We start from the raw sequence: 11,225 nt of genomic DNA, 5'->3' as shown, positions 1-11,225 counted from the left end.
TATGTTCCCCCACATTACGTTGGCAGTTTAGTTCCCCCCCCCCCCACATTACGTTGGCAGTATATTTCCCCCCACATTAGGTAGGCAGTATAGTTCCCCAACATTAGGTTTGCAGTATAGTTCCCCCACATTAGGTTGGCAGTATAGTTCCCACACGTTATGTTGGCAGTATAGTTCCCTCCACATTAGGTAGGCATTATAGTTCCCTCCACATTAGGTAGGCATTATAGTTCCCTCCACATTAGGTAGGCATTATAGTTCCCCCCACATTAGGTAGGCAGTATAGTTCCCCCCACATTAGGTAGGCAGTATAGTTCCCCCTCATTACGTTGGCAGTATAGTTCCCCCACATTTGGTTGGCAGTATAGTTCCCCCACATTAGGTTGGCAGTAAAGTTCCCACACATTAGGTCCCCCCTCTCCCCCTGCTTTTTCTATTTTTCATATTTCCTTACATGGCCGTGCTCGGCAGGAGTGGCGCCCCTGACGCCACGCAGAGGAGGCGGCAGCAGACGTCACTCGTCATATTATCCACACAGCCCACAAGATCCGCCGCATTACCTGAGCCTGCCGAGCGCAGCCAGGTAAGGAAATATGAAAAAATAGAAAAAACAGGAGAAGTGTCCGGGCCCACCACTGTTTTAAAGTGGCCACGACCGGGCTGCAGCGGGCTGCTGATCCGCTACTGAGCAGCTAGCAGGGGCCCCCCTGGGGGATGGGGGCCCTAGGCAATTGCCTGGTTTTCCCCGCTCTAACGTTGGCCCTGACCGCATCAGCGGTGTGCCGGTGCCTCAGAGGGGAAATCTTCCCAGGAGCTTTTCATTATGGGCTCTGATGGGCTTTTGTGGCGGCAGGGGTGAGTGGTGTAGGGCTTCAGACAGCAGATGAGAGTGCCGCCGTGTCTCCAGTGTGGCGTACGTGATGACCAGAGAAAGTGAGTGGGTAACCTGCCACGGCCTGAGGTAAGGCGGTAACAGGCCGCGTTTGTAGCGGGAGATCAGCAGTCTCTGTTTGTGGCCAAAAGTAAGCCGTAAACTGCTGTGTAGCACCTTGGGGGTCTTGAGGGAGTCCCTCCAACTTTTTATATTACAGAGCTCTTACAGAGTGCAACCTGTAGCCAGCGTGTCAAGATGCGCCCCCTTTACCATAGATTTTGGGGTGAAATGATTGACAATATTACAATGTAAAATAGGTTGCACAAAAATCAAGCTCTGATATGGGTCTGTAGGTGGAAAATTGAAAGCGTTATGATTTATAGAAGGAGAGAAGGAAAAAACGAAGAGATCAAAAATGGCTTCGAACTCAAGGGGTTGAACCGTAAGGTCCATGGTTATATGTAAAAAAAAAAAAAGTCCCATCAAAACAAAAATGATACCGATAAAAACTACAGACAACTGCACACAAAAAAATTTGCCCTCACACATCACCGTATATGGAAAAAAAATAAAAAATAAAAGTTATAGGGGTCAGAAGATGACAATTTTAAACATACAAATTTTGGTGCATGTAGTTATAATTTGTTTTTTAAGTAGTATAATAAACCTACATAAATTGGGTATTTTTGTAACCGTATAACCAAATTTATCAACCCATGGAGGTCTGGATATGGAGTCACACTCAAAATAAAAGTGGAAAACCACACTACAGGTTGATCCAACTTTTGATGTAATGTTCGTAAAACAAGTCAAAATGAGGCTCTGTAGTGTGTGTGACCTCCACGTGCCCGTATGACCTCCCTACAATGCCTGGGAATGTTCCTGATGAGGTGGCGGACAGTCTGTGGTGCAACGTGGCGTTGGTGGATGGAGAAAGACATCATGTCCCAAATGTGCTCTATCGGATTAAGGTCTGAGAAACGGGCAGGCCAGTTCATAGCATCAATGCCGTTCTCTTGCAGGAACTGCTGACACACTCCAGCCACATGAGGTTTAGCATTGTCTTGCATTAGGAGGAATCCAGGGCCAACCGCACCAGCAAATGGTCTCACAAGGGGTCTGAGGATCTCATCTCGGTAAGCACATGGAGGGCTGTGCGGCCCCCAAAGAAATGCCTCCCCACACCATTACTGACCCACCGCCAAACCGGTCATGCTGGAGGATGTTGCAGGCAGCAGAACATTCTCCACGGCATCTCCAGACTCTGTCCCATCTGTCACATGTGCTCAGTTTGAACCTGCTTTCATCTGTGAAGAGCACAGGGCGCCAGTGGCAAATTTGCCAATCTTGGTGTTCTCTGGCAAATGCCAAACATCCTGCACGGTGTTGTGCTGTAAGCACAACCCCCACCTGTGGACATCGGGCCTCATACCACCCTTATGGAGTCTGTTTCTGACCGATTGAGTGGACACATGCACATTTGTGGCCTGCTGGAGGTCATTTCGCAGGGCTCTGGCTGTACTCCTCCTGCTCCTCCTTGCACAAAGGCAGAGGTAACGGTCCTGCTGCTGGGTTGTTGCCCTCCTACAGCCTCCTCAACAACTCCTGATGTACTGGCCTGTCTCCTGGTAGCGCCTCCATGCTCTGGACACTACACTGACAGACACAGCAAATCATCTTGCCACAGCTCGCATTGATGTGCCATCCTGGGTGAGCTGCACTACTTGAGCCATTTGTGTTGGCTGTAGACTCCATCTCATGCTACCACTAGAGTGAAAGCACCGCCAGCATTCAAAGTGACCAAAACATCAGCCAGGAAGCATAGGAACGGAGAAGTGGCCTGTGGTCACCACCTGCAGAACCACTCCTTTATTGGGGGTGTTTTGCTAATTACCTATAATTTCCACCTATTGTCTGTTCCATTTGCACAACAGCATGTGAAATTGATTGTCAATCAGTGTTGTTCCTGAGTGGACAGTGAGATTTCACAGAAGTGTCATTGACTTGGAGTTACATTGTGTTGTTTACGTGTTCCCTTTATTTTTCGAGCAGTGTAGTTGTTTGCTTCATCAGCTCTCTTATGTTGATTTCATCCAAAATGCAGAGTGCCTCACGCCATTGGGGGAGATTTATCAAAACCTGTCCAGAGGAAAAGTTGCCCAGTTGCTCATAGTAACCAATCAGCTCGCTTCTTTCATTTTTAACAAGGCCTCTGCAAAATGAAGGAAGCGATCTGATTGGTTGCTATGGGCAACTGGTCAACTTTTCCTTTGTACAGGTTTTGATAAATCTCCCCCATTGTGCCCAACACATGAGATAAGCCCCAATACCACTTAAATCCCTCCAATTAAACAGGTACCAGCCCAAAAATGTAACAGATTTCAAAAACTGAAGCCTTGGAAATGTTTTAGATCTAAAAGTTATAAAGCTACACAGTGGCGTTGCTAGGGTTGGTGTCACCCGGTGGTGTAGAAAAGGGTGTCACCCCCATACCTACCCCCTCCCCCCAGTAAGTTTTTAGCCTGTTTTGACAGACACCACTGTTGTAGCGCATTGTGAGAAATTCCAGTATATTAACCCCTTAAGGAACAGGGGTTTTTCCGTTTTTGCATTTTCGTTTTTTGCTCCTTGCCTTTAAAAAATCATAACTCTTTCAATTTTGCACCTAAAATTCCAAATGATGGCTTATTTTTTGCGCCACCAATTCTTCTTTGTAATAACGTCAGTCATTTTGCCCAAAAATCTACGGTGAAGGGGGAAAAAAAATCATTGTGCGACAAAATTGAAAAAAAATCGCTGTTTTGTAACTTTTGGGGGCTTCCGTTTCTCCTTAGTACATTTTTCGGTAAAAATGATACCTGATATGCATTCTGTAGTTCCATACGATTAAAATGATACCCTACTTATATAGGTTTGATTTTTTTCGGACTTCTGGAAAAAATCATAACTACATGCAGGAAAATTAATACGTTTAAAATTGTCATCATCTGACCCCTATAACTTTTTTATTTTTCCGTGTATGGGGCGGTATGAGGGCTCATTTTTTGTGCCGTGATCTGAAGTTTTTAACGGTACCATTTTTGCATTGATAGGACTTATTGATCGCTTTTTATTCATTTTTAAATTATATAAAAAGTGACCAAAAATGCACTATTTTGGACTTTGGAATTTTTTTGCGCTCACGCCATTGACCGAGCAGTTTAATTAATGATATATTTTTATAATTCGGACATTTCCGCACGCGGTGATACCATATATGTTTATTTTTATTTACACTTTTTTTTTATTGGAAACTTATTCAAACTTTTAATAGGGGAGGAGTTAAATGATCTTTATTCACTTTTTTTTTGCAGTGTTATAGGTCCCATAGGGACCTATAACACTGCACACACTGATCTCTTATACTGATCATTGTTATCCCATAGGGACCTATAACACTGCACACACTGATCTTCTATGTTGATCACTGGTTTCTCAAAAGAAACCAGTGATCAACGATTCTGCCGCATGACTGCTCATGCCTGGATCTAAGGCACTGAGCAGTCATTCGGCGATCGGACAGCGAGGAGGCAGGTAGGGGCCCTCCCACTGTCCTGTCAGCTGTTCGGGATGCCGCGATTAGCCGCGGCTATCCCGAACAGCCCGACTGAGCTAGCCGGGAACTTTCACTTTCACTTTTAGCCGCGCGGCTCAGCTCTGAGCGCGCGGCTAAAGGGTTAATAGCGCGCGGAACCACGATCGGCGCTGCGCGCTATTAGAGGCGGGTCCCGGCTTCACTTTGATGCCGGGCCCGCCGTGATATGACGCGGGGTTACTGTGTAACCCCGCGTTATATCAGAAGAGCAGGACCAAGGACGTACCAGTACGTCCTTGGTCCTTAAGGGGTTAATCAGATATACCAGTTGCCACAGAATAGGAAAGTGTTAAAGAAGTTTTCACCATTTAAATATACAGCTCCCAGAATTACTTAAAGGGGTACTCCACTGGAAAACATTTACTTTTAGATCAACTGGTGCAAGAAAGTTAAACAGATTTTTTAATTACTTCTATTTAAAATCTTAATCCTTACAGTACTTATAAGCTGTTGTATGCCCCACAGGAAGTTGTGTAGTTCTTTCCAGTCTGACCAAAGTGTTATTTGCTGACACCTATCAATATCAGGAACTGTCCAGAGCAGGATAGGTTTACTATGGGGATCTGCTCCTACTATGGACAGTTCTTGACATGACCACAGTGCTCTGTGCTGACACCTCTGTCCAAGAAAAGAAATTAAAAAAGAAAATAACTTCCTGTGAATCTCTTATACAGCAGATAATAAGTGCTGGAAGGATTAAGATTTTTAAATAGAAGTAATTTACAAATCTGTTTAACTTTGTAGCACCAGTTGATAAAAAATAAAAAAAATGTTTTCCAATAGAGTACCCCTTTGAGCAGTGGTGAGGTTATGCTGGGAGTTGTAGTTTCATTGACCTAACTGTAGAACTGACAAGCGACTACAGCTCTGATAGGACATAGTGAGGAGAATACACAATGATATCAGTGACTACAGGGGACGTCTTCTCTATAGTGAGGAGAATACACAATGATATCAGTGACTACAGGGGACGTCTTCTCTATAGTGAGGAGAATACACAATGATATCAGTGATATCATTGTGTATTCTCCTCACTATAGAGAAGACGTCCCCTGTAGTCACTGATATCATTGTGTATTCTCCTCACTATAGAGAAGACGTCCCCTGTAGTCAGTGACTACAGGGGACGTCTTCTCTATAGTGAGGAGAATACACAATGATATCAGTGACTACAGGTGACGTCTTCTCTATAGCTGGGATGTGGAATTTCTATTGCCCGACGCCCGGGACTAGCAGTTTTGGGCGCCGGGCAGGGGAATTTGTCCGGCCCTTAGCCCGGCTTCGGGCAAGCAGGGCCAGACCTGACAAGTGCGGCAGCGGCGGTGACGATCTGCAGTCTGTATGGAGCGGGCACCCGACTCCTGCCCGCTCCATACTCTGCAGCCTGTGTAAGCTGAAGCAGAGCAGGGGAGATGAGAAGCGGTGTATGTCTCCTCTCCCCTGCTCTGCAGACGTGCGGGGGGAGATGAGGGGGCGTGGCTTCTTGCTCCCCGTGCAGACCTGCGTCCGTTGCCTTCACTCCCCCCTGCTGTAGCTTCGGAGAGCTGAGGGGAGGAGGCGCGTCTGCACGGGGAGATGCTTGCGGCGCTCTGCAGTATGTATGGAACGGGCTCAGGATTCCTGCCCGCTCCATACTCTGCAGACCCCTGGCTGTTCTCAGTAGCCAGAGGCCGCTGCTAATAGCCAGCATGCGGCGATCACCGCTGCTGGCTATTAACCCTTTAGATCGCCGCTGTCAAAGCTGACAGAGGCGTCTAAAGGGAGATGTGAATGCTCCCTGGTGGGCTAGTGGGGTGGATGCCCCCCCCCCCGCAGCGCGATCGCAGGGGGGCGATCCACTATGGAGGTAGTCGGAGGACTTACCACTGCTTCCTCCAGTCCAAGCTCTGTCATTGATAGATCCTGGCTGGACCAGGCTCTATCAATGGATCACAGAGCACACAGATTAATAGAGATCAATAGATCTCTATTCATCTGTCTGAGGAATCTACACTTTATAACACTTATAGGAGGAATCATTAAAGAAATAAATAAAATAAAAAAGTTTTAATAAAAGTTTGAAAGACACACATTAACCTAGTGGTCTTCAAACTGTGCCCCTCCAGATGTTACAAAACTACAATTCCCAGCATGCCAGGACAGCCGTTGGCTGTCCGGGCATGCTGGGAATTGTAGTTTTGCAACATCTGGAGGGCCACAGTTTGAAGACCGCTGCATTAACCCCTTCCATGTTAAAAGTTCAAATCACCCCCTTTTCCTATATAAAAACATGCAAACATGTTTACGGACGGGCGCACCGTGAAGGCGGTGGGGGATGCTGCGGAGCGTCTTTGTGTCACCCTGTGCGGGCCGCACCCCCCGCACCCGGGTGGCAACGCCACTGAAGCTACAACCATCCGGTCTGGATGAAGCCTCAGGAGCATTTACTGCATTCACAATGAGGACTGAATCCATCAGCCTCATCTCCTGTCCTCTGGGGACCTCTAGTGGTGGTTTGTAGTATAGTTTCCATCTCTCTTTATGTGCTGTAAAATCACTGCCAATCTTCATCTCCTATTAACCCCTGCAGTGAACTTTCAGGTGTTTTGCCTTTGATCAATTTAAAATCAATTTGTGGTTAAATCAGAAATTATTTTATTTAGAAACCTTATAATTGAAGCGCTAATTAATCGCCTGAACAGCTTGACCCCAGGACTCTTCTATATAGACGCGATCCCGGTCGGCGGCTGTAACCATCAGTCTGTGCACACGGTTGGTTCCCTGTGTTATTTCATACATTTTATCCTACAGCCCAGTACACACTACTGATCTCCGCACAGCAGCTTTATCCCCTGTACATCTGATCGGAGGAGCCGCATCATCTATTTACTGGATGTTTTATTGATGATTTGTATTTCTGCCTTTTACCATCCAGTGATCCAGTTGTATTTTACCCCTTTTATTTGTTCTCTATTTTTATTACATTGTACATTTATTGTTTATGTGGATATATAAGAAAGTTACTGTCAGTTCTAGTCCCAGGAAGATCTCATCCCCCATAGACCCCTGATCACACCCAGCAGATTATTACCGCAAGAACAATCAGGGGTCGGAGGTCTAGGAGAGAATTTCCCGGACGATCTCTGCAGATCTATAAACGATCAGGTATAATATCCGTCCATTACTCTCTTCTCACTTTATTCTATCACATTTTATATGGATGAAGAGTAAAAGATCTGGAGAAGCGATCAGCAAGATCGGAAGATCAGGATCCACGAGGAGCCGATAAACAGACAATGAACAAAAAGTATGGAGCTATAGCTCCGCCCCAAGGAGGCACCAAACGGTTAAATCATTGTTAACTCTTCCGTGCCCGCGGCATTTTTTTGTTGTGCCAATTTCTGCTCTTTGTTCCCCAACAATCCTCTCCGCTATTTTCCCGCTTCTCATTATATGGAACCCCGATGTGTGCAATGAGATTGACCGAGAATAATCGTTCGAGAGCCTGACCCCGTCCTGACCCCACGTGTTATTATATGATGAAAGGGGAGAAATCGGAATAAATCAGCAGAAGATCGGGAATATCACAATCACATGATCTCCGGTGATCAGCCAATGATCCTCCAGTATCGGGGCTATAGCTCCGCCCACACAGTTAACCCTTCAGTGTCCTCCTTATGTCTGTCGGTCAGCGGTCACAGTTGTCATTAGACTGAAGCCAGCAGTGCTGACCGAGGGGATCGCTCCTCTCTATCCCCAGAGCACAGATCCGACCATACCCAGTCACATGACACCATCCTACATAACTGCACAGTTCTCAGCACTGAAAGAGTTAACCGCAGAGAACAATCCCGGGAGCCTCCCCCGTGTCCTCTCAGACATAACGCGGTGCCGCATCTCGGGTGTTCACACTGATTACCGGCTGCTCCTGTACAGACATCTGAATGCTGACAATATACGTCCTCAGAGAACTATTCCTATCCCTATATACATGGCGCAGTACAGGAGAGCGCCCCCATATCCATTCTACATCTGGGGGGCTGCTGTAGCATTAATATATCAGAAGAGAAAATAATCGCAATAATTCTCAGGTTGGGTAAAACACGATGTGCACAACCTATTACCTAGAGGATTTACATTTACTCCTAAATCTCTGAGAAATCAATAAGTGACTGTTACAACAGCGACACCTGCTGGTGAGAGCTTTATACTCTAATCTTTACATGTTACCAAATTGTAACATCGAGTATTTCTATTTCCCCAAAGGCTGATACAATTGTTACAAATAGATACAACAACTATGGTTGGTTACTAAAGTTTATATTTACACAGCACAGCAATTGTATCTGTTCTCCTATCTGGTATAATGAGAAGTAGGTTGTTTAATTCTTAGGGACCAGACAGAATGGGGCGGGGCCTGTGCTCTGTGTCAGCCAATAACAGCTCATGAAAATGGCAGCTCAGCAGCCAATCAGAGCGCAGCCACTGACTATATAAGAGTCGCCAGCAGCTCCGCCATCTATATTTCTCTTCCGCAGTATTTTTATTGTTATAGACGGCAGCGATAAACTATGGCAGAAACCGCACCAGCCGCCGCTCCTCCCGCCGATCCGGCCGCAAAGTCCAAGAAGCAGCCGAAGAAATCAGCCGCAGGGGGCGCTAAGAAAAGCCACAAACCCTCCGGTCCCAGCGTGTCCGAGCTGCTCGTTAAAGCCGTGTCCGCCTCTAAGGAGCGCAGTGGGGTGTCTCTGGCCGCCCTGAAGAAGGCTCTGGCTGCCGGAGGATACGATGTAGACAAGAACAACAGCCGCCTGAAGCTGGCCATCAAGGGGCTGGTGACCAAGGGAACCCTGCTCCAGGTGAAAGGCAGCGGCGCCTCCGGATCCTTCAAGATCAACAAGAACCAGCAGGAGACTAAGGACAAGGCGGCCAAGAAGAAGCCGGCGGCTGCGGCCAGGAAGCCTGCAGCAGCTAAGAAAGCGACCAAATCCCCTAAGAAGCCAAAGAAGGCTCCGAGCGCGGCCAAGAGCCCGAAGAAAGCCAAGAAGCCTGCAGCGGCCAAGAGCCCGAAGAAAGCCAAGAAGCCTGCAGCGGCCAAGAGCCCCAAGAAGCCGAAGGCTGCTCCCAAGAAGGTGACCAAGAGCCCGGCTAAGAAGGCGGCCAAACCCAAAGCTGCCAAGAGCCCGGCTAAGAAGGTGACTAAAGCCAAGAAGAGCGCGGCTAAGAAATAATCGGGAGCCTCGTCCTGTACTTATCCCACAAAGGCTCTTTTCAGAGCCACCACCTCCTCCAGACAGAGCTGTATGATCACCGCCCGGATATCACCCTGGATATATAGTTATGATAGTGATATAAATCCCTTCTATATTATCATCACTTTATTATATTGTTATATAAATCACAATGCATCTGCCTTTACTGCTAGATCCCCTTACAGCAGAACATCCACACTTCAGTGTTCATAACACTGATAGTGTCAGCGCTTGGGGAAAATATCTCCTTGTTACAAATCGGCAACATAAAAGGTTATATAAATCTCTCACCACAAGGTGTCGCTATTGTAACACAATGTATCTCCTGTGTATAAACTGTAAGGATTTACACTGCTTTAATAAATAGACGCTCTATGGATAGACGGGATTACGGAAACTGATTTACCAGAGATTTGGGGATGAATGTAACCCTGTATTTTCCCTATTCTGAGGGTTATTGGGCTGCTTAGTCTTATTACTATATAAAGCCATGCAGTCACGAATAGCCTATATATGGGAGAGCGGCAGACAATCTGAACACTCGGAATACTGCACCGCGTCATGTCTGAGGGGACACGGGGGAGGGCGCTATTACCGGGAGTTACGTCTGTCCGCAGGCAGGACCGAATAGGGCCGGGATGGGCCCCGCCTCTTCTGAACAAAGATCGATGGCTGACGCCCCATGTGTTTTGGCGGGCTCAGCTTTATATGAATCAGCCAATGGGATGTAGGGGGTGTGGCTCACATTATCCAATCACGATGAGGCCAGGACTATAACTGTTCTGCTCTTTCCTCTCCCGATCACTTCTTACTGACTTGTCTATAGAGAATCATGGCCAGGACCAAGCAGACCGCTCGTAAATCCACCGGAGGGAAAGCTCCCCGCAAGCAGCTGGCTACTAAGGCCGCCAGGAAGAGCGCTCCCGCCACTGGTGGGGTGAAGAAGCCTCACCGCTACCGTCCAGGTACAGTGGCTCTCCGTGAGATCCGCCGCTACCAGAAGTCCACCGAGCTGCTGATCCGGAAGCTCCCCTTCCAGCGCCTGGTGAGAGAGATCGCCCAGGACTTCAAGACTGATCTTCGCTTCCAGAGCTCGGCGGTCATGGCCCTGCAGGAGGCCAGCGAGGCTTACCTGGTGGGACTCTTTGAGGACACCAATCTATGCGCCATCCACGCCAAGAGGGTCACCATCATGCCCAAAGACATCCAGCTGGCCCGCAGGATCCGTGGGGAGAGAGCTTAGATCTAATCGGGACCCGCATACAACACAAAGGCTCTTTTCAGAGCCACCAAATTATCTATAGAACGAGCTGATTCCTGAATGTCTCCAGTTCTGTCCCGATTCTCCGCCTGTTCTCATAAGCAGGATCCAGTATAGTTCTCTAGAATAAACCCTTTCAGTGCTGGAAATGTGCAGGTATAGAATTGTCCTCTGCGGTATTAGTTCCTGGGGGTGACCGGTATTATGGGGACTGCAGTGTATATT

General features: G+C 47.4%; 2 protein-coding genes across 2 annotated transcripts; both read left to right on the top strand.

The window, feature by feature from the left end:
* Positions 1-9,032: 9,032 nt before the first annotated feature.
* On the top strand, positions 9,033-9,879 carry LOC130339776 (histone H1B-like). Its single transcript, XM_056554072.1, has one exon. It carries the CDS (start codon positions 9,059-9,061, stop codon positions 9,716-9,718), a length of 660 nt encoding a protein of 219 aa, XP_056410047.1. The 5' UTR covers positions 9,033-9,058; the 3' UTR covers positions 9,719-9,879.
* A 691-nt stretch (positions 9,880-10,570) lies between these two features.
* Positions 10,571-10,982, top strand: LOC130339781 (histone H3). Its single transcript, XM_056554077.1, has one exon. It carries the CDS (start codon positions 10,572-10,574, stop codon positions 10,980-10,982), a length of 411 nt encoding a protein of 136 aa, XP_056410052.1. The 5' UTR covers position 10,571.
* The last annotated feature ends 243 nt before the right edge of the window (positions 10,983-11,225 follow it).

This window comes from Hyla sarda, unplaced genomic scaffold (assembly GCF_029499605.1).
Source record: "Hyla sarda isolate aHylSar1 unplaced genomic scaffold, aHylSar1.hap1 scaffold_552, whole genome shotgun sequence".
NCBI lineage: Eukaryota > Metazoa > Chordata > Amphibia > Anura > Hylidae > Hyla > Hyla sarda.
This window is presented reverse-complemented; position numbering and strand designations above follow the sequence as displayed.

What these genes read in the sequence shown, in the direction of transcription:
- LOC130339776 (XM_056554072.1), top strand. Translation starts at nt 9,059, where the DNA reads ATGGCAGAAACCGCACCAGCCGCCGCTCCTCCCGCCGATCCGGCCGCA.
- LOC130339781 (XM_056554077.1), top strand. Translation starts at nt 10,572, where the DNA reads ATGGCCAGGACCAAGCAGACCGCTCGTAAATCCACCGGAGGGAAAGCT.